Genomic DNA, 26375 nt, shown 5'->3' on the forward strand with positions numbered 1-26375 from the left:
TGTTAATTAATTGGGTCTAATGCATTGCTTTTTGGTGACCAATTATAAACGTGTGTGAAAAAAGGGATAAAATCATAAATTTCAATCAGCTCATGTCTTTCGAAAGTCAAAGATAGAGAAAATTGGCGATGTAGTAGATAAACATTATTTGACGATTGTGATGCAACTAAGTGTTCTAGAAAAATTGAAATTTAACAATTCTGAGAGCTTTAAACATTTACCAGTTATTTTATAATGTAGTAGTTATTACTTATTTTGTATAAGGTATATATACCTACTTACTTATACTATATAAATACATGTTATGTATGTATAGTAGTTAATAATAGGCATCATCGAAAATATTCAAAATGCGTATGTACATAAGTTATTTCAAGCGACAAACTTCACCACAAAACCAAAGGCTTTTAAATTTTAATGGAGCCATATTTCATCATAACGTAAGTTTGTTTAAATATTTTACTATATTATGTTCATAATATTAATGCGCAAAAGTTGAAATTAATTAATTAACGCAGGGCGTTGCCATGATCCAACAATACAGTTGCAATTATATATTACTTATATGATTGAAAAAAAGTGCATATTATGTTTGTTTTATAATTATGTTATTTTGGCAATTTCGAAAGATTTTGCATTAGAAAACAGTATTATATTTTATTATCATGTGATAATTAAGGATATTATTACTTAATTTATTTATTATTTAATATGAGAACGTTTAATCATTACTGAATAATTAACAATAATGAAATAAACTAAATGCAGATTGATAAAAAAAGTTTTTAAGAAAAAAAAAAGTCGTTCGATGAAAATATTTTCAACAAGCAATATATTTTGTTTAATTAAGAAGTAAGTAGAACTTGTAGACTTTTCTATTATTTTACAATGAATACGTCATAAAATATCTTAAGTTGTGGTATTACTTCGATATTACTTGTAACTTTTAAATAAGTTATAGTTAATAGAAAGTAGTTTTTTCATTTGATAGGAGACAAAGGTTTTAAATAAAATGTTGTAAATATTCATTATCATTTTTTATTTTCATATGAAACCTAATATTACAATAAAAATCTTATGCTAAAATTGTTAATATTTAATCTATCTACATATATCTTAAATTAATTTAGTATGTTGTAGTGATTTGAATCAGAAATTATTCAGAAGAAATCTTATTTCAAAAGCTAATCTCTTACAACGTTTACAATCATCGATTTCAGATTTTCACAATATCACGATCACCCTGGCTATTTCTTGCAGTTACAATATATAATTACTGTCATTATTATATAATTATGTATTTTAAGTGTTTAGAAAGTACTGAATAGTGTGAACAATACAATAGAAACTATGAAAACATGTGGTGTATTGAATTTGTAAATTTCTCTAATCTATGAAAAGACAAATTATCCTGAATGCATGGTAGAAGATAATTTTCCTTATCTAGTAGGTATACATTTAAATTGTCAATATGTGGAAAGGCACTATTCCTGACTTACACATAACTAACGTATAGTTATAGCCCAGATTTCGATCCATACATAAATTTATCCAATTAACAGACAATTAAAAATCAATGAATACAATTTTTACAATCTCGATTGCCACGTATGGCTTGCGTTGATATTAGAGCCGAAAAATACATAAAATATGAAGTAAGAATTTGTGGCAGCTATTTTCCAATCGGTCCAGTCTTATAGATTTTATCTTAATTAGACGATTTCACACAAGTACAGCCTACAAAATGTTTGTACTCGTACTCGCTGAAACTTGGTCCTTGGTGACTTCTTTACTTAGGCTTCTTAACAACTTGTCTTTCTACTGATATGATAAAGTCGTGCTAGCACTTTAAGACTATATCTCTATACATTAACAGTCTTGATCTCCATTCTAGGTCTTGGATCCACATATCGATGGTTAACCTTTTTATCGGTTGAGTCCCATGGATGCGCAGCAAACTGTGTGACGGGGAACTCTTTGGGTTGGTAGGCCAGATAATCCTCGAACGTACGTGTAGGTGATCGGTGGCCTCAGGATGCGTTTTGGCTGAGATTGCTTCTTTGGTTGGCGATGACGTTCAGTCGGAGAACAAGATTGTGATCGGCTCGATAGATTAAGATGTTGAAATACACGTCTAAGAGACACTGTTGATCTGTGTCGTCGGCGACGTTCAGATTCTTCGCTGCCGGAGTCGCTAGTTGAGCACGATGAGGGATCATCACTGCGACCGGCGTCGTAAGACATACTTTCGTTGCTGCTCGAGCTTTCCATGGAGTCTTCCTCGGTGCGGCGAGAGAGCCGCCGGCTCAAAGCCTTCAGTAAGCGGGATCCACGAGGCGCTGTAATTGGTTCAGACATTTCTTCAACTGGTGGACACACGACAATTTTAGGAGCCATGGACTCACGACGAGTTTTCTGTGCTTGTTGGCGTACTTTGACCGGTAGATCACCGGAAAACTTCTCACTGCCTTCAAAGTTTCCTCCCAATTTGTTTTTCATAAGTTCGTTAAATTTAAAACAAGTAAAGCAAAACAATTTGTTTTAATTGTTTAAAACGAATGTTAAGTAGAAATTGAATAGTATACTTTTAGTAAACTTTTACGGTGTACGAAGGTGTAACGGTTAAGTTAGAGCGAAGGGTTCGTTCACAAGAACAAGTCGTAAACTGTTGGTTGTAGGGCGGGCTTAGTGCTTATATAGACAAATTCGCGCATGCGTTATTATAGCTGGGCAGGTTATGCATCTTCTCACGTACATCAACACTTGTCGCAGCCAGGTACAATTTCTATATATAAAATGTAGTACTTATGAAGTATTTTAATTTTGATTTTTTCAGAAATGACTAATTAATTTTTGCGAAATAGCTATATACTGCGAATCGTAGGTATATTATTTACTGTACACAAATTTTCCAGCCTTGAAAATGCCATAAATGAAAATTTGCTGTGAGCAATTTTATCACGCCTAATAATGCAACATACGCAACTGCTATAATATTTCAAATTGCTATTGAATAACGGATAGGATCAATTATTTATTAAATATTAGTTTTTTAGATAAGTAGAAATATTTATATAAATAATTTTTTATGTATCATTCAAAGATACATTTTTCTTTGTTTTATTAATTTTCTTGTTAAAGGTTTATTTTTAATAGGCAGCTGCAATAAAATCAAGCATGATAGTTAACAAGTGATATTTAAAGGTTAAGTAACTGGTGAATTCAAGTTTTATAAACTTCTATCGCTGAAGCAATCACTGAAGTAATAAACTTACGGAATGATAGCTGCATTTTCTTGTTTGTTCTACGGTATTAAGATTGTGATGAGAGTTTAAGAATCAATCACCTTTTCAATTCTATTACATTATATTATAAAGTTTTAAAACATATTTTTATAAATATCTATTTTTTCTAATATGTATACAAATTAAAAACAAAAATAAATTCAGTTTTTTTTGATATTTCAGTTATTTACACTTACAACAAATGATCAGGAAAACCGTATAAAAACGAAAATATTTACAATGTAAAGATGTTCCGATAAACTTTTTTCAATATAGGTAATATATAATAATTGTCAAAGCTTGAGTACCTATGTCCTACTTTCCAATATGTTTTTTCGTATGGGGATTTTTACCTAAACGAAGCGGTGTCGCTGCAATTAATCAATAACTATGAAGCTTATTCAGTGGCTTTGAACATGCATAAATGAAGCCTCACAAGTCTCTTTATGGTGTAGGAGCGTAAGTGCAACGTATATTACTCTTTTGTGTCTGTGACTTACTCGAACGTATCGCGTGATTCTTGACACGTGTTTCACAGAGATCTTTTATCTCGAACCTTCTGTTTGACACGTGATTGCTAATAGATCGCGATCCCGTGACAATTGTTTCCTTTGCATTGAACATGCTTTGAGTGGGGTAAACAAATTTTCCACTAGCGTATATGAAACTCCGATAAATTGTGGAGTTTCAAGAAGTTTCACAAAAGTGTCAACACCGTCGTTCCTAAAATAGCATGATTGTGCAAAACGTGCTTTTCTTTTAATTGTGTGACGTTTAAACGGGAAGGTGTATTTTTAGATCATGTTTTGTTTTCAGTTTTTAACTTGATAAACAAAATGTGATCTTTTTGTCACGTTACTTATTTCTGAGTATTAGCACAGAATAATAACTAGTAGCTAGTTAGTATTATTTGAGTTAATATAGGATTGTAGTACATCGATTCTGAAGCTTTTAACAAAAAAAAGTAGGTACCTATATACATTTTTGAAGTGAAACTTCGTTGAGAGTAAAATTTCAAGGTCGCGTCATGGCAATACCGTCACGTCATGGAGTAAGGCGACGATTTCAGTATCTTTGAATCTTGCCAAAGAAGTTTCCCTTCTGATAAGCTCTATTTTTAAATATGTGGATCAATTAAGCGGTAGGCTTATCTAAGTATTATCTATTAATATGCATACACATGCATCTTTTGATAATATTTTACCTTGGGTTATGATATTTTTTTTAACATCACAACCTACAGAACAGCTGTATATAAGCTGACAACTTCATTATTTATTTATTTATTTATTTACACTTTATTGTGCTGGCATACAAATAAATCCTTAAAATTAAAACTTATAACTAGTCCAGCACAGAAGGCGGCCTTATCACTTAAGAGTGATCTCTTCCAGGCTTCTTCATTATTATATAGAAGTAAACAAAAACAGTACTTTCTACGCCTTATTTACTACCTTGTATTTGATACGCACCTCAGTACCATATGCGTACGGTTAGTCGATCACACTAATAATCTAATATTGTCCATTTCATTTCATTTGAGAGCTTATGTTCTCGACACTTATTCGACATGTATTGAATTAGATTAATCATGTCACCGATTACATAACAAAGCCTATTGCGCTGTGTCAAGTTCATTAGTGAGTATTTTGATAATGACAGTTCGGACTAACATAACATACCTAGCTGCGTATAGTTTTATGTGTATTATGTAACAGTGGACAATCCTGATAATGCTCTCATATGAGAATTACGTCATACCGCCACTGGGGTGTATTGTCTAATGTAAATTGCCATTAGTTTACAGTATCGAGTTATGAAACTGATTGAAGCTTTCAGTTATGTAGTAACATCAAACCAAAGTTTTGTATTTAAAACTTTACTTCTTATCTTTATATAACAAAAACATTTTTTAAAATAGAAATCAAAAATTATTTTGTGTAAAACACAAAAGTGTTACTACACAATAAGATATTTCTAAGTAGGAATGTTACAAAAAGCTCAAAAAATGATGCGCTCATGTTCTTAAGGAAATACAATGCCAAACAAATAGGGTAAGAATAAGATTATGTAGTTTTATAGTCAGTAATTATTACTGACGTACTAACATTACCTGGATGTGGAGCGAATATTTTTGAAAGCTTAATATAATCCCGTCTTCGTATTAAACCTTTATTATGTTGAATTTATATACATCAACATAAAAATAAAACAAATTTGCTTTGATGTAAGTTTTCCGAATAATATTTTCCTTATGGTAACAAAGACAATTTAAATATGGAGTTAACAATTGCAAAATCGAGTATCGATAACAATCAGTTTGATTGTATAAATTCATGATCGGCTTTACAAAGCAATTTAAAATTCCAAACATGAACTATTGTTGAAGAATTTACTGACCTGGCACGCGCTGTTTGCAATTCTTGGCCTAAAACTGAATACCCATGAGCATATTGATTGAGATTTTTGAATCTATACTATCTATACTAATATTATAAAGCTGAAGAGTTTGTTTGTTTGAACGCACTTATCTCAAGAACTATAACTATCCGATTTGAAAAATTCTTTCGGTGTTGGATAGCCAGCCCATTTATCGAGGAAGGCCTAGGATAATAGGCTATATATCATCACTGTAAAACCACGGAACACAGCTAGTTCTATATTAAATAACAGAAGTGAAAAAGACATGTATGTCTATGTTGTATGTATGCAAAATATTGCGCCACAATTGTTTTTTAAGTTGTGATGTGTGAAAAATTAAACTATTTTAAATTCGTTTTTTTACCTAAATTATAGAGATTAAACCTCTGATATCAGTGAATTATAAATTATAATACAAATTATATAATTATCTATTCAGTAGATATTATCTTTTCCCTAATATGTTAAACATACAGTAAATTAAGGGCATAATTATTATAACCAAAGTGGTGGCTAGTGTGAATTAATCTACAATATAAATATTTAAAAATATTTTATATTTCATTATTATAAGTAGTTTTATTCATGACGCAATGCCGGAAAACAAAGTAAGAGAAAAAATGGTAACAATAGCGTGTGACAAATACAATTCAAACCTAATTGTGTCAAGATATATGTATGATATGTAAATAGAGCATTGGAAAAAAAACATTCTTCTTAGGGCGATGCTAATGATAATGTACTAGTTATTAATACAAAATATTGCTTATTTATTAAATACTTTACGAGATGTTATGACACAAATATATTTAATCTTCTAATATATAAAAAAATACTGATTTAATTACTGAAGATGTATCGAGAAAATAATGTTTTGTCATAATTAATGGTGAAATTTACAACTTCAACAACAACAATTCATTCGTATAATAACTTCGGTAACTACCTATCATTAAAAATGCAAATTTTTCTTGTATATGTACAGAAAAAATTAACATAAAATATAATATTGTTAAATCGAACCTGTCTTTTTAAGAGTCGGTTAAACAATCAGGATGTGTATTGTGTATATTAATTTTGTACAAAAGTGTTTGAACATCAACAACACAGAAGAAAAAAATTAGTAGTCGTTTCAATTGTATCAATATGGAGCTTCCGTAATTTGTCATATGACATATTTGTCACCATACAGAGCTTATTGTATTTTGAAGTTCAAGGCTTGATTTTGCGTATATATAATATGAAGCAACTCTAGCATCATCATAAACTCACGGACAAGTTCAACAATGTTCTACAAATTGGTAAGCCATATTAATATAATGTTTGTGTTTTAGTTCCATGAAATTCTCTTACTCAACTACTTGTATAATCAACTGCGTCTGAACAATGAGTGAAATAATTAACAATGCCCAGTTAATTAAACGATAATTAATGTCTTAATTAGAAAGTTTTTATATTGTATCTAGGTATGGTGACAGATGAATGACGTTAAGTGCAGCGTTGAACTCTTTTTATTGGATTCTTTTGTGCTTTTTATGCAGTTATATATTTATATATTATATTTGCCTTAATTTTGTATTCACAGATTAAAGAAGACAAATAATTCTTGAAAACACTTATAAAATATGTAATTATAATTGTTTCCCAAGGTATTCTTTGTTAGAATATGGGCGTGTCCACATGTACACGGCACGGCGCCGTCAACGCGCAACGATGCGATGTCGCGGCGCGGTGCGTTGCCGCGTCGTAGAAATTAACGTTGCCGTATCGTAAAAATTCACATCACTATGCCGCAACGTTACAGGGCACGGCAGCCTTGGCAGAGAAGTGGCAGTCTGTAGCACAGTGTGATCAGATTTAACAAAATTCTGCGATTTTAGCAGAATATGACCCCCGCAGAAATTCTGCTAGTTGCTTGGTTAATCTGCTAAAATATGCTAAACATTTAAAAAAATCCTGAATTTCTGCTCTGCTGAAGGGTGGCCAAGGCAAACACACCAACAAAAACGTTACATAAAATGGAAATGATAGATTTTTCTATGTTTCTAGCACAACTATTTCAATGAAACCTAGTTAACTTACAATAAATGTTGAATTATGTTAAGATTATTAAGATTCTGCTAAAAATTGTCAACTTTATCTACAGGGTGTAATCGTTAAGTGTGCACAGGCGATTTTTCCGTAAGTATTACAGATAACAAAAAACTTTAAACTGATATCGAAAGTACTTAACCTAATGAGTAAAATGGCCGTAATAAATTTTTAAAAAGAAATCGAGATATATCAAAAAAATTATCTTTAAACCCTCCCATACATTAAGTATGAAATATGAATATCCCATATACATTTAATATGAAAGATTTCAGCTTTCTTTTTCTTTTTTGGTTTTCTGCTTTAATTACTTCGCAAATTAGAAATGGCATTTTCCACGCTTTTTCCGGACATTTTCACGCATTTTCCGGGGATTTTCCGAGCATTTCCCTGGCATTTTCCGGGGATTTTCCGAGCATTTTCCACGCTTCTCCCGTACATTTTCACGCATTTTCCGGACATTTTCACGCATTTTCCGGATATTTTCCAGGGATTTTCCAGGCATTTTCCACGGTTTTTCCGGAATTTTCCTCGGGTTTTCCGGAATTTTCCACGCATTTTCCGGATATGTTCCAGGCATTTTCCACGGTTTTTCCAGAATTTTCCACGGTTTTTCCGGAATTTTCGTTTGACAACGTTTGACCAATCTCTCTTTAACGAGCAGCCGGTCGAAAAAGTGCAACCAAGGGATTTTGACAATACGACATACGATATACAGGGTGTAATCGTTAAGTGTGCACAGGCGATTTTTCCGTAAGTATTACAGATAACAAAAAACTTTAAACTGATATCGAAAGTACTTAACCTAATGAGTAAAATGGCCGTAATAAATTTTTAAAAAGAAATCGAGATATATCAAAAAAATTATCTTTAAACCCTCCCATACATTAAGTATGAAATATGAATATCCCATATACATTTAATATGAAAGATTTCAGCTTTCTTTTTCTTTTTTGGTTTTCTGCTTTAATTACTTCGCAAATTAGAAATGGCATTTTCCACGCTTTTTCCGGACATTTTCACGCATTTTCCGGGGATTTTCCGAGCATTTCCCTGGCATTTTCCGGGGATTTTCCACGCATTTCCCAGACATTTCTCAGGCATTTCCCGGGGATTTCCAGGCATTTTCCGGATATTATCCGGATATTTTCCGAACATTTTCACGCATTTTCCGGACATTTTCACGTATTTGCCGGATATTTTCACGCATTTTCCGGATATTTTCCAGGGATTTTCCACGGTTTTTCCGGAAATTTCCACGCATTTTCCGGATATTTTCCAGACATTTCAGAGCATTTCCCAGGCATTTTGCTGTTATTTTCCGGGAATTTCCCAGGCATTTTCAGGGGATTTTCCGAGCATTTCCCGGGGATTTTCACGCACTTTCCGGATATTTTCCGGACATTTTCCAGGCATTTTCCAGGGATTTTCCAGGCATTTTCCACGGTTTTTCCGGATTTTTCCACGGTTTTTCCGGAATTTTCCACGCATTTTCCGGATATTTTCCAGGGATTTTGCAGGCATTTTCCACGGTTTTTCCGGAATTTTCCACGGTTTTTCCGCAATTTTCTACGGTTTTTCCGGAATTTTCCACGCATTTCCCGGATATTTTCCATACATTTTCCAGGTATTTCCCAGGCATTTTCCGGGGATTTTCCGAGCATTTTCCACGCTTCTCCCGTACATTTTCACGCATTTTCCGGACATTTTCACGCATTTTCCGGATATTTTCCAGGGATTTTCCAGGCATTTTCCACGGTTTTTCCGGAATTTTCCTCGGGTTTTCCGGAATTTTCCACGCATTTTCCGGATATGTTCCAGGCATTTTCCACGGTTTTTCCAGAATTTTCCGGGAATTTCCCAGGCATTTTCCGGGGATTTTCCGAGCATTTTCCACGCTTCTCCCGTACATTTTCACGCATTTTCCGGACATTTTCACGCATTTTCCGGATATTTTCCAGGGATTTTCCAGGCATTTTCCACGGTTTTTCCGGAATTTTCCTCGGGTTTTCCGGAATTTTCCACGCATTTTCCGGATATGTTCCAGGCATTTTCCACGGTTTTTCCAGAATTTTCCACGGTTTTTCCGGAATTTTCCACGCATTTTCCGGATATTTTCCAGACATTTTCCAGGTATTTTCCGGAATTTTCCTCGGGTTTTCCGGAATTTTCCACGCATTTTCCGGATATGTTCCAGGCATTTTCCACGGTTTTTCCAAAATTTTCCACGGTTTGCCGGAATTTTCCACGCATTTTCCGGATATTTTCCAGACATTTTCCAGGTATTTTCCGGGAATTTCCCAAGCATTTTCCACGCTTCTCCCGTACATTTTTACGCATTTTCCGGACATTTTCACGCATTTTCCAGGCATTTTCCAGGCATTTTCCACGGTTTTCCGGAAATTTCCACGCATTTTCCGCATATTTTCCAGACATTTCCCAGGCATTTTCCGGTTATTTTCCGGGAATTTCCCGGGGATTTTCCGAGCATTTCCCGGGGATTTTCCAGACATTTTCCAGACATTTACAGGCTATGTCAGGGAAATGTCCGGGAAATGTCCGGAAAATTCCCGGAAAATATCCGGAAAATGCGTGAAAATGTCCGGAAAAACGTGGAAAATGTCACTTCAAATTTGCGAAGTAATTAAAGCCGAAAACCAAAAAAAGAAAAAGAAAGCTAAAATGTTTCATATTAAAATTAAATGTATATGGGATATTCATATTTCATACTTAATGTATGGGAGGGTTTAAAGATAATTTTTTTGATATTTCTCGATTTATTTTTAAAAATTTATTACCGCCGTTTTACTCATTAGGTTAAGTACTTTCGATATCAGTTTAAAGTTTTTTGTTATCTGTAATACTTACGGAAAAATCGCCTGTGCACACTTAACGATTACACCCTGTATTGTGCGGCGTATTATGCTAAGCCCTAAATCAGGGTTCATATTCTGCTAAAATCACAGAATTCTGGTAATTCTGATCACACTGTGCTACAGACTGCCACTTCTCTGCCAAGGCTGCCGTGCCCTGTAACGTTGCGGCATAGTGACGTGAATTTTCACGATACGGCAACGTTAATTTCTACGACGCGGCAACACACTGCGCCGCGACATCGCATCGTTGCGCGTTGACGAAGCCGTGCCGTGTACATGTGGACACGCCCTATGACTTTAAATTAAATCTATCCGCCTCTGATGTGCCATTTACGTAAGCGTTTCTTGCTTTTACAATATTATTTACCTATTAAAGATATTTAAAACTCATTTATAAAATAAGAAATAGTTTTATTACCGATTGCACTTGGTATTATTTAAAGCTAATTTTATTTTGTGTCTAAAAGTTGATTATAAGTACATGTTTTTTCAGTTTGCCCTCTTCGCTCTGTTCGCCATGGCTGCGGCGGCACCGAACCCTGCTCCATCCCCACAACTGATCACATACACAGCTGGCCTCGACTACTTGTACCCCGGTTCAGTGCCCTCCGTAATCTCGCCGTATAGCGCCCTCTCTCCCTATGCGTACGCAGGGTACCCGAACTATTACGTGCGTTAACTTATCCGACCATATCTAGTACTACAATAATGTTGAAATGTTTCTATAATACTGTTGACTAATATTTACTTATGAGCAATAAATAAATCATTTAACCAAAGTTTGGTTTCATTATCTTTCTATACGCTTTTTTGTTCATTGTACAAGCAGACTAACAAGCTATTACCTGACAAGTCAATACAATGATTCACGTATCTTCTAAAAATAGTTGACATTTTTTATAAATGGTATTATAAAATTGTATGATTGCAGTAATTTAAATTAAATTTAATAATTACTGGTCTATGTTCGGTGCAAAATAATAGCTTCCTTAGTGACCAATATCATACCAACTTGTACCTCATAATATTTAAATATACATTATTTTTGTTGTTCATTTCCTATTTTTCTGCACAAAGAAGATGAATTTAAGACTGAATAAAAAAATGAGATAATCATACATTTAAAACAAATTAAATCTATTATTTACGGTAGTTTTTCGTCCGAAGAAAAACTTTATTTACATACATAAATTTACAATAATTTCATACAATTGGCATACCTATGAATAGCTCTTGTGAAACGTAGTTACAATTCGCTACATACTCAATTTGCAACACGAGTAACTTCCAAAAAGCGTAAACGGAACTCATTGTGTTGTGAAACAGTCAATTAATCAGTAAATGAATATACGAATTCAATCATATTATGTAGAGAAGCGTTTTTAAAAATGAAATTGAAAAAAAATGTTTCTCATCATTAGCCCTAAACAGCAGCAGTTGTGTTTACAATGATCTCGAAACTATTTCTAGACCAATTTCCAGAAAGTAAATTCCATGAACGTTTGTTGACAACATAAATAACCACGAAAATTACATATTCTAATAATTTTAAAATAATGAAGAGCGCTTGACAGGAAAACATAGCGGCGAAACTATTGAAATTTCAGTCTTACCACATGTATTTGTGAAGCTTCTAAGGTTTGAAACTAATAATCGTCGCGTCAAACATGTAGCCACTATAAAAATAATGATACATAGCTATATTCGTCGCGGGTCTGTTTATAATTCTGAGCATTTCAATATGGAACAAAGGCTACCTAATTGTTGATGTAGTACTCGTCTCGCTACGTTTTTCTGTGCTCATAATTTACATTGATTCCCAATGAGATCTTTTGTAGTTTTTTTTCTTGTTTGTTACGATTCATTTCAAGGACACGGTTGAAGTATAAATGTTACTAAAATCATAAAAATAAAGCAGTATCATTGTGAAACCAGAGGGCAGAAGGACTGCTACCACTACTCAAATAAAAATTATAAACAAAAATAAAAATGTTCGCTAAATTGGTAAGTAATTGTTTTATTATATTTGATCATTTGTGTTTTAGAGTTTCCACTTTTAATTGAAATCAAATTGAAGGACATTACTTAACTGATATTATTATAATTGAAATTGTAAGTAAACTTTAGTGAAAAAACTTCAAACACTGCCTGTGTTTGAAGTTTTTTTCACCAAAGTTTCCTAATTAACATGGTTTCAATTTAAATAGGACTTAAATGTTATTAAATATTTTAGATCTTAATTTATGTTTATCTTAAGCCAATCCTTTTTCAGTCCTAGGAAAATCCAATTGTGTTTTTTGTTTTCTTTTATCTTTTATATAATGTAGTATTTATTATTTTTTGGTAGCATGTATAAATGGACTTTTAAAGTGGGATTTTCGTGACTTAAAGTGTATTGCTATGTTTATGATTAATTGTCATATTATAATGTCGTGAGAAAATCTATTCTAAGTAAATTTATTTCACAAATCAACTTTTTGTGTTTTTATTTTTGTATCACCTGGATTCATATTTGAATTTGAATCAATTTCAGATCATCCTCTTCGCCGTGTTGGCTTTCGCCATGGCTAGACCGCAGTTATATTCCGGGTATGGATACAACGGCTACTCAGCTGGCTACCCCGGCTACTACGGCGGCTACTCTGGCTACGCAAGCCCGTTGGCTTACAGCGGCTATGGAGCCTATGCGGGTTCTCCTTACAGCTACGGTTACGGTTATTATTAAAGGATAGAGTTAAGCCAATAAATAAATGTTACAGGACAATTCAAACTTAATGGCGGCGGCAAACATCGTACGATCCGATGCGCAGAAAACAATTTTAGATATTTATAGCGGGACGTTCCGCACTCGCACCTGCATCTAACTTACGAACCGCCATTAAGTTTGAATCGAACTGTACATGGTATGATTGTAAACTATGCAATAGTGTATCGAATGAGGTTTTAAAGTGTTGTAAAAATTTGCCCGGATATTATTATATTGTGATATGTTTGTATGTTGTTTTATTGAAGTCACCTGTTTAAAATAGTAAATGATCGATAATTATGAATATGCTTTTATTAGCTCTACCTGTATGTAAACGACTCCTTTAGACACGATTTTGACCAATTTATTCAAACAGATTTTATTGAACTTTGTCATTTATGAAGGATCGGTGACAATACAATAATTTCATGAGTAAAGTGTGTTTTTTTTATTAAATATATTAATTATTTAGTAAAAGTTTAATTGTGTTTTATAATCAGATCATTTCACAAAAATAGTTTAGACTTAGACGAAAAAGTCGAGTATAGATCGAAATTCAAGTTAATTTTATAGTATTATTGTAATTAACGATACGTATACTATCATTAACAATATCGTTGTTAGTTGGTATTGGACTGTATAAATAAACGAAGGCTCTGCTTTATAATATCTAAAGATTAAAAATATCGCATATTGTAATTTATTTAGTTATATCTTGTTGTACCATTATTGTGTTAAAAAAATTCATTGCGAGTGTAAAATGTTTCTGGAATGTTAAAAGCATTCATTGCAAATTAATAGCAAACATTGTATTATGTTCTTGTGCTTTAAGTATTGCATGTGTATATTGCGTATTTATGATAATAATGTTTCGTGTTATACATAAATAATTTCACGAATTCATATATGAATAAAGAGTTTAGTAGTGCTAAATTTAAAACTTATGTAAAAAATGTGTTAGTATAGAGAGCTTATTACAGCGAGAATATATGGAAGATAAAAATCCACGGAGGGTTGTCGCGTAAGAACCACAGGACAGTTCCTTGGCATATTATATAATTAGATAAAAGTAACATATTATGTAAAATTGAATTGTAATATTGACATGATTTTAAAAGAGCAACAATGTAGAATTATTGTCACATCGCAGGTTTATTAAATCCCTGGAGGAATGCGTCAAACAATAAAGCGCGTCACACACGGTGAAGATACTATAATATTTTATCTTAAGATACTGTAATATTTTATATTACAGTATCTTTAGGTATCCGGTATCAGCGTTCTGACCATCATTTTTCTTTTTGTCATTGCATCATCTTAAGATACTGTAATATAAAATATTACAGTATCTTAAGATAAAATATTATAGTATCTTCACCGTGTGTGACGCGCTTTAAACGTATTTCAATAATAACAAATAGTACGAAATAGGAAAACTTCACTTTTTTAAAATAATATGACGATCTAAAATTGGGAACACAATACCAATAATTTATTCGCGTAAAATCCTTTTTAAAATAAGGACAAGTTCGTATACATTATTATAATGTACCGAGCTTATTTTAATAACACATCTTAAATAGATTGAAAGGAAATTGTATAACTAGATCCAGTTATGTTCGTGACAAGATTTTCTTGGCTAGTAAAAATTAATTTTCTATGTATTTATCTACGTTATTGTATTCTATTTTAATAAGATTCTATTAAAATGAAGTTTCGCACATACACGTGTAGTGAATTTTGTATGAATATGAAAGAAAGATACACATTTGCATTTGCATGTAAAATATCATCATTTAACGATTATACTAAGTATTAGGAATAACATTATCAATTTTGATAGCCTTACATGATGTTTAAGTTGAAGTAAATGATGTATTGATTTTTATATTGTTATCAATGTTGATTTTAAGCTGAGATCTTAACGAGTTTTACTTATTGATTGGATGAAAGCCTCTTAAAGAGCGCTTATTTCACTACATAACGCTATAGCGTTATAGTATATATAGTCTACTAGCTTTCCGCCCGCGGCTTCGCCCGCGTTTTCAAAGAAAAACCCGTTCCCGTAGGATTTCCGGGATAAAACCTATCCTATGTCCTTTCTCGGGTATCAAAATATCTCCATACCAAATTTCATGCAAATTGGTTCAGTAGTTTAGGCGTGATTGAGTAACAGACAGACAGACAGAGTTACTTTCGCATTTATAATATTAGTAGGGATACTATGATAACTTTAAAATTGAAAGCCTTTTCTTTAATATCATAAAACTACCTTTCAAATTACCTAACCCTTTTACTGAGAAGAAACAAAAGAACTTTATAAAAACTAACATTTTCTTTATATGCTTTTGTCGATGATAATTTTTTACGCGATGTGAAGTGAAGAAATAATAGAGATACAACAATTAGAGACCATATACGTTAGTATCACTTCTAAGCAATTGAATATATTACGATAATTAATCTTACACGCGAACAAATATTGTATATTTATGTGTATTAAATATTTATGATATGCTTTTTACTTTATTCTTCGTGTTGTGTTATAATCAATGTGCGGACGTTATTGATTGCTTTAGAATAATATTTAAATAGAGATTGGCTAGTCGACCTAGCAATGCTAAGAACAGAATGTTTGAATGGTCCGTTGTAATGTGAATTATTAAAAAATTACCCATTTTTAACTGTATTATTGATGTGGCGGTTAAATAAGATTTCTATTATTTTTATGATTCTTTCGTAATATGATTATGTCCATAAGTTCGTCTTGTTCGTCCCCAAAAATTGCAGCATCTCAAGCAAAAAAAGCAAATTACACATTTATTTTATTAAACAATTAAAAATTATTATTTTAGCTAAAAATTAAAGAGGTATGAATAAAAATATTAATATGACACTTTAATTTAAATTAGATTACTATATCAATAGCCAGGGATGATGTGTTCTCAATGAACAATTGCTATAATGGAATATACCCGAATTGACTCTATAAAATACTTTATTATTTTAAATTTTGTAACATTACGTGCAATTTTTAAATATTTCAAATATGTAGAGAATTCATTAGTTCACCCATGGGTTAAGTTGGATTAAAATTTTAGAAAAAAAATTAAAAAATGTTGTGTGGTTTTATGAAACCACGGTAAAAGTGAAACTGTTCGAACGGTTCCGAACACTGCTTTGTGTAGCGCATGTCGCGTGTCGGTCGGCTGCCGAGTAGGTATACCTACTCGGCAGCCGCGATACACGCGACATGCGCTACACAGACCAAAAAGTTTGAGACGATGTAATAAAAGTTTCACTTTAACAAATCATACTAAGTGAAAATTAAAGAAAAGTTCGAGCGTGTATATTGTATGTAAATTATATGTTGTATTATATGTTATATAGGTATATAGGTATATATGAGATATATATTTATATTATAGGTACATATGAGATCCGGGTTTTTGTATAATATTTATATCATAAACGGCTTTGGTTACAATATGTGATATAACTAGATATTTGTATTGTCCGGATAGAAAAAATAGCAAGTAAAATTTTTAAGGTCTCGTGTGTACGTGTGTGTAGCACGCACGTGAATCATTTTGTGGAAGGTGTTCGTCGCCGAACATGAGTTTTCTAAATATTAGGGATAGTAGAAGAACTTTGTTCTGTGTAACTTAGTAACAGTCTGAAAACATTGAAGGTGATAAGATATTTCACAAAAAAGATGTCGCTGCGAACGCAAGAGCGTATATGGCGTATATGGATAAATTAACGTTTGCTTTTATTATTCGTTTCCACTCTTGTATTATTTATTAATTTCAAGAATCTTTGTGATCAATTGGAGTAAGGTAAAAGTTAAATATGCGCCGATGTGTACATATCGTTTATATTTGCAAGATTAATTTCAATTTCCCTCTACAGAACCCTTCGCGATTGATTCTTGCAAATTAAAACCGCCTAATGCGGATACAATTATTTACATAGTTATTTGTTAGTACATCGAATAGATAATGGCTCTGAAGATCAAGGACGGTTATCACAAGTGAGGCGTGGTCAAGCATGATCTATATAAAGTAAAGCAATCGATTCATAACCATCACTTGAGAAATCTCATCTGAACGATAATACAAAATGTTCTTCAGAATCGTAAGTATTATTTTATATATATTTCATACTTACAAAGGGTGCATTTGTCTTATTATACGTTTCTTTTATCACGCCCATGGTGATACGGTCTTGTTACAAGAAAGGATATTTTTTACATAACTATTCCATAAATTATTATAATGGTGTTTATGCCATACCTTGTTAGGATGGCGCGTAAAACATTAAATAACATTTAAAACACCATAATATGTTAGCAGTTAGACTAAAGACGTTAACACACTACACAATTAACATGCAATTGCGATGATTTCGATTTTCTGAATTGTATTTGGTGACTTTACTTGCTAACCCTCTAAATATTCCGGCCCTATTAAATATTAGGTTAGTTATTGAAATAACTAACGTCCGATTTAAGATAGCAATGACTGATGACCATTTTCTATATTTCAATAAAAAATTCAGGGTTTGACGGTCAAAATAGTGATATAAAATACGATGATAAATTTTAATTTACGCATTGTTGAGAATATTTGTGATTGGAAAACTTAAATCTTTTTATTTTCTGTACAACTTCAATTCAATAAAAATTCTTCAGTTGTTCGATAATTGATTTGAGCATCCAATATTTGCATAATATTACACCGGAGATTCACATAATATGGATTATATTGAACTTTGAAAGTCCTTGTAAAGTCATTCTTAATAGATAATTTTAGATGTAGGCAAATAAGGATTAAATCTCGAGTACTTGATGCCTTTTATTCGACTGTCCGATTGCCCTTCAGACTTCGTCACGTATAAATAAACATCAATTTCTCTCGAATATATTCTTGGATATACACTTTATTTGTATTTACACAACCAACGTGATACAAGAAAAAGTCAAGTTTGTTTATAAAATATATTAAAGTGTATTAACAACTTTATAAAATCTTTCTAAAAATGTATTTTATTAGGTAAACTCAAACCCGACTGCCCAAATAACATGATCAGAAATTGAAACATCATTTTAAAATTACAAGTATTATATAAAATAAATTACATTTTATTTGAATTGAATAAAACACATCTTGCAACATCTTTACCATCAAAGAGTGTTGATAGATTAAGTTATTCTTCATGTTACATAATAAAATTTACTGGTTCGTTATAGCAAACGATTAAAAAATAATAAGTGGTACTATAGATGTACTTATATTTATTATTTCAATCTTCAAACAACGCAACAGAGGCTTAATATATTTGTTCACTTTGCAGCTCGCTTTCTTCGCTCTCGTGGCGGTGGCGTTCGCCAACCCCAAGCCCGACCCCCAGGTCGTGGCTTACACCGCTCCTGCCGTGGTCCCTGCTGCGTACTACTCACCTGGCTTCGTCCCTACAGCCTATGCCGCTCCTGTACCCTACGCATACAACTACTTCATCAAATAATTCCACATCAAGCATCTTATATCCCCTCGACAGCCGCTTCACTACCCATTTTAGCACACTTATAGTTGTATTTTTGTTAAATGTTTCGTATCCACCAAATCGACCCGAGCGTTATAATTGATTTCTTTGTGCCAAAAGTATTAATAAATTTATAGAGTAATTATTTTGTGCTTTTATTTAAGACTCCCATATTTGATATAACATATTGCTTGGTTTTAAATACGAGAAAATTCTTAAAAAAAGAATAGGTATCAAAGTAAACACTAATAGTGTAACATACTAAAGAAGAAGTGAACTAAATATTTTACATAAGTAATAAATGCATTAAAACAATAGTTACACTCATAATACATAAAGCATTCAAGCTATGAAAATTGCAAGATCTAATCTAAATTTCAAATTTTTTAATTAATTATTATAAATTATACAGATAAGTAGTTGCCATTGTAACTTTGTAGAGTTATTTATAACATAACTATAATTTTATACTACATATAGGTACATATTATGTGAATAAAAAGGTCTATATTTAAATATAATCCATTTACACTTCGAGATCTTTCCCTTATTTCAAAGGTTAATATAATAATACAATAAAGAACATAAAATATTTTTCTTTCCTTGCCATTCCTCTTGGGAAAAGTAAGGTCTGGTGTTATAATTGCATTTTAGGTCAATTAAAAAGCGTATACAAATACATTTTCTTATTTATTTAGTGGATTAATATAGTATTTTAATAATAAATAAGAATTTTATTTATATACATTATAATATAAGTGGTTCGACTGTGACTTTGAACTAAAAAAAAAGCATTTGTAAAACCTACAAAACGTATAAAATGCTAAATATGTATCTGTTGGTATAAGAAGGAATCATCATCAAAAATATAACCACATATTTTGAATACCAAAACAAACTAAAACATATTTAAAATGTTGTACATACAATGAATATATCCACAGCTTGATGTTGTGTGCGCAAATTATGCGGTAATGCAATTGATAAATAATTTAATGGCCATATTGAAATACCGGTTTTACAACTAGTATTGAACCTGGCAATGACTTAAATAGAAGTGCTATACATAAATTGAATATAAGAAATTACTATTCCAAGCACACTTCCTTTTCTCTTATTTTATTCCGGCATTTCATCAAACAATTTTTTTCCTACATTTTATTCATATATGTATACTGTATCTTCGCGTTTTCCTCAACATTCAGTGGCCAATGAACATATTGAATAGCGCATAGTACGATCTTCTGGTTTCTCCGATACTACCTTTAATTGATTTGTGATAGAAAAGTAGACGTATCTGTCTGTCGTTTCCGTAAAAAAAGAAACAAAAATCATAGTTGCTTGCATGTGAAAATTGAAATGGTAAAGATATTAAAATAAATATTTATTTGGTTTAAACATAACATCAATCCAATTACAAAATTTATCATGAAAATATTATTTCAATAATTTAAACAAAACGTCGGAATGGGGTCCTTCTTATGGTTATATTATTAGTTTCTATAGTACCAATCGGCGGCATAGGCATACGGCAAAGAGTACGGTAGAGTTAATGCAGAGCTGACAGCTGGGGCATAATCTTGGTAGCTCAGTGAGGAACCGTAAGCATATCTGTAATCTGACACTGTAGCGTATGGTACAGCTAAAGATGCAACAGATGGCAGTGGGGCTAGTGGTGACACTGGTCCCACACCTACCACGGGAGCGGCTCCTGGAGCTACAAGGGCTGCAGATGTCAACGGTGACGATAGATAGCCATTGCTTATAATCACGGCTGGGTCTGCAAATACTGCTGCTATTAATCCTGTTACGATCACCTAGAAAATATTTATTTTTGTTATAAATAAGTTACTGTGCTTGGTAATGGGTTACTGCTTTTAGATGTGTTTCGACATTAAGTATTAGTAAAAATGTAAATATTTAGAGCTACAAATTACTAGGTTTTAAGCGAGGATTGCTTTCTTCATTTGATTACCGTCAAATAAATCGAAAGTAATTGAAATAGAGCTAATGAATATTTGTTTTTTTGTTTCATTGGTGGAAACAATTAATAGTATTAACTACTAGTGGCACGCTAAAATCTATAAAAATTCACATCATCGATTCTAATAAGTTATTTTACATGAACAAGCAATTTTGCTTTTCCTGATTTAAAGGTATTCATTAAATTAATATAAAATAACTAAAAGATATGTAATGTAAACTTAGTATGTTGTAACTTAGTATGTAGGTAAGAATATTTCATATTCTTTACATACTACATATTATATTTATTATTCATTTCGTTCGTCGTCTTGTACGAACGAAATGAATAAAGTTATTCTAATTAACAATTAACAATTGAGTTCATTGATCTGATTAGTGACAAAGATGCCCTAAGTATTCATGGTAATAACAGCTGTTCTGAATTTTAAAAGTTATTAGTTAATTGGGAAAAACCTTACCAGTGTAGAAATCATTGTGAAATTGAAACTTGTCTTCACCGTCTGTTCCGACGGTCAACTGATGGACACTAATACATTCTAGCTTATATATTTTGGACAGAGTTAATGGGAACAAAGTGATGAATAGACATGTGTATGTGGATTTGTGAATTCTATTACCAAGGCCTTCGTGAATGGTTTTCCCGTAAACAAAAGAATGTATAATATGATATAGCAAATATGGTTGAACTAAAGTATCCGAAATCATCTTTTCTTTAACTGCCTTGAAGTGACGTAAATGCTTAAGAATTAGAGTTAAATTACAATGACCGACAGACTGACAGACCAAAGAATTGGTTCGGTAATTCATCAACCATTTCATATTTTAATTTTTAATGTTTTCACTCGACATTGGAAAGGTTATGACTGAAGGTTCATATTGTTTATATTTCGTGAAATGTGCGCTTTGACATATTGCACGCCTCATAAGCGAAGCGTTGAGGTGGGTACTACTGTCACTTCGCGCAAAACATCTGATTTTTCAAACTTAAAATGTCTTTATGTATCATACATTGCACTTGTAAGATAATACATACACACACATATTAAGAAAAAACACTATTTTTAACGTTCATGATATTTTTGATGTCATTTTTGTTATTTAAACTAGTTAAAAAACAGTTTAAAAAAGTTCTGTCTTGGACGTCCGTGTGTCTGTATGTGCGGATCCTTTTTCTTGTTAACACGATAGCGACCGAAATACTTTACTAATCGAGTCTTTTTTTTTCTCTTACGCTTGAGTATGCTCAGGAATAGAACCCTTTCATTTTTCAGGGTCTGATTCGATGTGGTTTAATTGTTATTAAATAAACAAAAATAATAATTAATAAATATTTATTAAAAAAAAATTATGAGGCGTGCACTTTTGGATTTTCCAAATTATTTTTTTTATTAATAGACTGAACTCGCCATGTTGCTGCGGTATATACAGAAACAAAATGATCTCATTCTTCAATGTGATTCAGTCGCTATTGATTCAGATATGTTATACAAAATATATAGGTACCAATAAAGTATATTTTGTATAATGTATAATGATGTTTTTTTCGCAAATTACACAATTTACTCGTCTAGATTTGGGGTCAATAGACTTGGAAATTGGGTTGTCTGGTAAAAATCGGGAGATCTTGGAATTGTACCACCAACTGTTAAGTAATCTTAGTTCGTGCCTCGAATAGTAGGTTGAAGTTGTCTGTTCTGTATTCGACCTCTTTCAGATTATTTCGATTTTATTAAATCGGAGTTTGTAAATGATTGCATTAGTATTAATGGTGTTAAATGAACGTCACTGCATTTTGTGGCAGTTACAATTGTTTTTTTTTCGATTTCTTTTATTATTAATCTAATGTTAAAATTAACCATTAGATACGTGGTTACAATGTACTCATTATTTTTTGTGATTCAGTTCATAACTTGGCCAGCGTGATGAATAACGGCCTGAGTGAGAACATAATGGGTCGATGATGATGAAGATGATGTTGATTCCGTTAGGTGGTAACATGTGGTAAATAAAAAAATATATATCTGGCATAATTTATTAGCCTATATGCAATATGCTATTACACATTAAATAAATCCATCAAGCCGTGTATCATGTCCGGGTTCTTCAAACGTAGTACGTGTAGGGGGAGGCGTATGTGTAAGCGGAGTAAGCGACGGGGGAGTAGGCACTGTACGCTGGGTAGGCGAGGGGCGCGGTGTAGGCAGCGGCTACCGGCGCGGTGTAGGCAGCGGCTACAGGCGCGGTGTATACTAGCGGCTTGGCGGCGGCGAACGCCAGGAGAGCGAGGAAGACCAACTGTAACATGAAATGTTTGTTGTAGAGCTCTATTGATTGAAAAAATCCTTCGATAGAAACGAGTTTTATAAATCGATGACGAGATAATATAATTAAACACATAGGTATAAATGTTTGTCTATAACTGACATTTTGTTTTTGTGACATAACAATCATCAAAATTAAAGTATGTAATAATAAACAAAAAGAACTGGATATTACATATTATGTGTATCCCTACACTGTTCAGTATAAAAAAAAATATAATTAAATTAAAACTGCAATGCATGAACGAATGAGATACGTTACATGTTATTTACATAAGCACTAGTACACTATCAGTATTGCACAATAGTATAAAAGAACTATGTATAAGTTTTGAACTTTGAACTAAAAATTGATATAAAAGCACTTACGTATTTGAACATTTTGATTGTTTGTTACAACTGCTCACAGAACACTGATTGTTGTGGAGTCTCCTGCTAGTATATAAAGGACAGTGGTGACACCCGATTCTTGGCTCCACTTCGGCACTCTGCAAGGACAACCGATCAGGACTCATACGCGACTTGAATAAACTTATATTGCACATCATTGTTTTCTTATACAGGGTGTTTATTAGTTCTTTAATTGACCTATATGTAAAATTTAGTAGAAGTAATTACAGTCAATTCAATTTTTACTTCATATTTATTTCACGATAATTAAAAAAATTGTACAGCGTTACGTTCAGTGTAAATTAATAAAATAGTTCATTGTCTTAAAAATTTACATTCGAAAAAAAAAAACTATGATTTGCAATAGTTTTCTCTTTCAAGTAGAAGCAAGCAACAATTATTCAGAGGCTTGCTTCATTTCTTTTGCATTGCATTTATGCAAAAAATACAAAATAAATGAAACAAAGTATCTATTAGAGAAACCCTTAATAATATCAGCTGAAGAAATTGTGATGTCATTGCATAAGCTCTTTCAACCTAATGAACATTGAACACCCTGTTTGTTTACGATTCTTCTAATCGTAACAAACGAATCTGACGAAGCGTAGAACATTCGAGGCGTACGGAGCCGCATTCAAATTAATGTACATCCTTAAAGTGACGGATATTAGGACACGAAAGATCCTTGAACTTGACATTCAAGGTTCAACGAATATAATACAGTGTAAACAAATATACCGTAAGTATATTGGATTTGGTTATTCAACCAAGTAACGACATTTTTTATAAGGAAAAGTTGAACTGAAGGTAAGTTATAAACGAGAAGTGTAGAAAGCAAAATTAATTTCAAATAAAATTTGAAATCTAATCTATCTAGACACTATGAAATAAAAACTCTTTGTTAACAAGTTGTTGAAGAATATTACAATTATTCTTCTTAAAGTTTTCAGTTTGTTTATGGAATATTCAAGATTTCTTCTGTCGCTTTATTAAAATATTATGAAAATTAAAAATACATGATTATTAAAGATTTTATCTAACGTCCTATAAGCAAGGAACAATTTCCTAGGCTTCCTTAAATTAATATAATTAAAATATTTGCTAAAAATCATTCAAAATTGAGAAGATATTTTTAGTTATCATCTGTGAATTTCAGTTATTTTTAGACGTTCAGGAAATGGAACAATATTGAACAATTTCACACATAACTCGGTCATATCGCAAGTTCACTTCAAAAGGCTCTGCCGTTGTCTCGTGACCTTTACCTGTCAATATACGTGTAAATGTCGTGTTAAATATATGCTTAAATGAGTTTTCAGGCCATTGCTTCTGGGCAGGGAGCGTGACGTCAGCGACACATCTTCGTCCAAGCGGATTCCTTAAACAATATGTTGTATGATGTCACCTATGGCTCAGCACCCTATTGTTATTATTGGTTTTAAATAGAACTTAACATTCATCACGTATTAAAAGTTTATTGATTTATATAAGTCAGAACATAACAATATGGACAGAGGTTTTTAAGAAGTAAATGAATGAACTTGGAACCGCTTTTACTTTATATTTACTAAACCTATATTTCTATTTGTGTTCACTACATAGTATAAGACAAAGTCGCTTTCTCTGTCTCTATATCCCTATGTGTGCTTAAATCTTTAAAACTACGCAATTTATTTTGATGCGGTTTTTTAAATAGATAGAGTGATTCTCGAGGAACGTTTAGTATGCATATAATTTATTACATTTTAAACAAAGCGGGCGAAGCCGCGTGCGGAAAGCTAGTAAAAATATAAAACAACTAGCAACCCGCCCCGGCTTCGCACGGGTGCAATGCTGATACTAAATACCTACACTACAGAAAATCTGTGAACGTTGTATATAAAAACATAGCGGCCCGCTCCGGCTTCGCACGGCCACGGGTATGACGGGTATAAAATATATAGCCGGGCGGCCCGCGGCCGGCCGGTACGGCCGCAAACGCTACGTCCCGCAATTTTTAAATCTGTAATATCTTCGAAAATATTCACTTAAATCATACGGTGTAAAGGGCCATATAGATCTATATTAAATGAACAATGTATTCAAGGTATTAAATTGGATAAGGATTAATGCTGTATTGGTTAAAATCGCATCGAAAATTAGCCATAATTTGTCGTAAAAAGTAAATGACAAAAAAAGTTATTGTGGGTTATCCATAAGAGATAGACATATACCATCGCGGACTTTTCTGTAGACCTTTTCAATGTGTATAATACTTAGTACATTATTTTGATAAAACTCGTAGGGTTCAGCCTGCGTTTGCAATGAAAGCAGAAAAAATGTAATTTTTTACGACATCACATTAGAAACCTCAAAAATAACAGTACCTCTCCACTGTTTAATGGATGTTATTATACATATAAACCTTCCTCTTGAATCACTCTATCTATTAAAAAAAACCGCATCAAAATCCGTTGCGTAGTTTCAAAGATTTAAGCGTACAAAGGGACATAGGGACATAGGGACAGGGAAAGCGACTTTGTTTTATACTATGTAGTGATAGTGATTTATTAGCAATTTCTTCAATTAATTTAATTTTTAAGAGTAAATTTATTATAACTGTCTTATAATAATCTGATAACTTGAAAGCTATAGAAATAGACACAAATGAATAGGAAAAAAATCTATTTTGAAATGTAGCCATTATATCCATTTTTATATCGATAGAGTTGTAACT

General features: G+C 32.3%; 4 protein-coding genes and 2 long non-coding RNA genes across 6 annotated transcripts; 3 read left to right on the plus strand and 3 right to left on the minus strand.

The window, feature by feature from the left end:
- Positions 1–1029: 1029 nt before the first annotated feature.
- LOC149904037 (uncharacterized) lies at positions 1030–2665 on the minus strand. Its single transcript, XM_090107887.1, has one exon. It carries the CDS (start codon positions 2497–2499, stop codon positions 1927–1929), a length of 573 nt encoding a protein of 190 aa, XP_089964013.1. The 5' UTR covers positions 2500–2665; the 3' UTR covers positions 1030–1926.
- Positions 2666–6978: 4313 nt separating this feature from the next.
- LOC149904038 (uncharacterized) lies at positions 6979–11451 on the plus strand. Its single transcript, XR_016457299.1, has 2 exons — positions 6979–7006; positions 11166–11451. It is a non-coding gene; the product is annotated as an uncharacterized LOC149904038 (long non-coding RNA).
- A 1072-nt stretch (positions 11452–12523) lies between these two features.
- On the plus strand, positions 12524–13664 carry LOC149904039 (uncharacterized). Its single transcript, XR_016457333.1, has 2 exons — positions 12524–12676; positions 13206–13664. It is a non-coding gene; the product is annotated as an uncharacterized LOC149904039 (long non-coding RNA).
- A 3849-nt stretch (positions 13665–17513) lies between these two features.
- On the plus strand, positions 17514–19107 carry LOC149904040 (uncharacterized). Its single transcript, XM_090108302.1, has 2 exons — positions 17514–17555; positions 18774–19107. Exons 1-2 carry the CDS (start codon positions 17541–17543, stop codon positions 18942–18944), a joined length of 186 nt encoding a protein of 61 aa, XP_089964428.1. The 5' UTR covers positions 17514–17540; the 3' UTR covers positions 18945–19107.
- Positions 19108–20331: 1224 nt separating this feature from the next.
- LOC149904041 (uncharacterized) lies at positions 20332–21488 on the minus strand. The gene is made up of 2 exons (XM_090108234.1): positions 21407–21488; positions 20332–20779 (listed from the first exon to the last, which is right to left on the minus strand). The coding sequence occupies exons 1-2, from the start codon at positions 21419–21421 to the stop codon at positions 20456–20458; spliced, it is 339 nt and encodes a 112-aa protein (XP_089964360.1). The 5' UTR covers positions 21422–21488; the 3' UTR covers positions 20332–20455.
- Positions 21489–22966: 1478 nt separating this feature from the next.
- On the minus strand, positions 22967–23783 carry LOC149904042 (uncharacterized). The gene is made up of 2 exons (XM_090108330.1): positions 23639–23783; positions 22967–23243 (listed from the first exon to the last, which is right to left on the minus strand). The coding sequence occupies exons 1-2, from the start codon at positions 23648–23650 to the stop codon at positions 23052–23054; spliced, it is 204 nt and encodes a 67-aa protein (XP_089964456.1). The 5' UTR covers positions 23651–23783; the 3' UTR covers positions 22967–23051.
- Positions 23784–26375: the final 2592 nt, after the last annotated feature.

This window comes from Colias eurytheme, chromosome 12 (assembly GCF_061535395.1).
Source record: "Colias eurytheme isolate Ceu_HAF_F1 chromosome 12, ilColEury1 Martin Lab GWU primary, whole genome shotgun sequence".
Taxonomy (NCBI): Eukaryota; Metazoa; Arthropoda; class Insecta; order Lepidoptera; family Pieridae; genus Colias; species Colias eurytheme.

What these genes read in the sequence shown, in the direction of transcription:
- LOC149904037 (XM_090107887.1), bottom strand. Translation starts at nt 2,499, where the DNA reads ATGAAAAACAAATTGGGAGGAAACTTTGAAGGCAGTGAGAAGTTTTCC.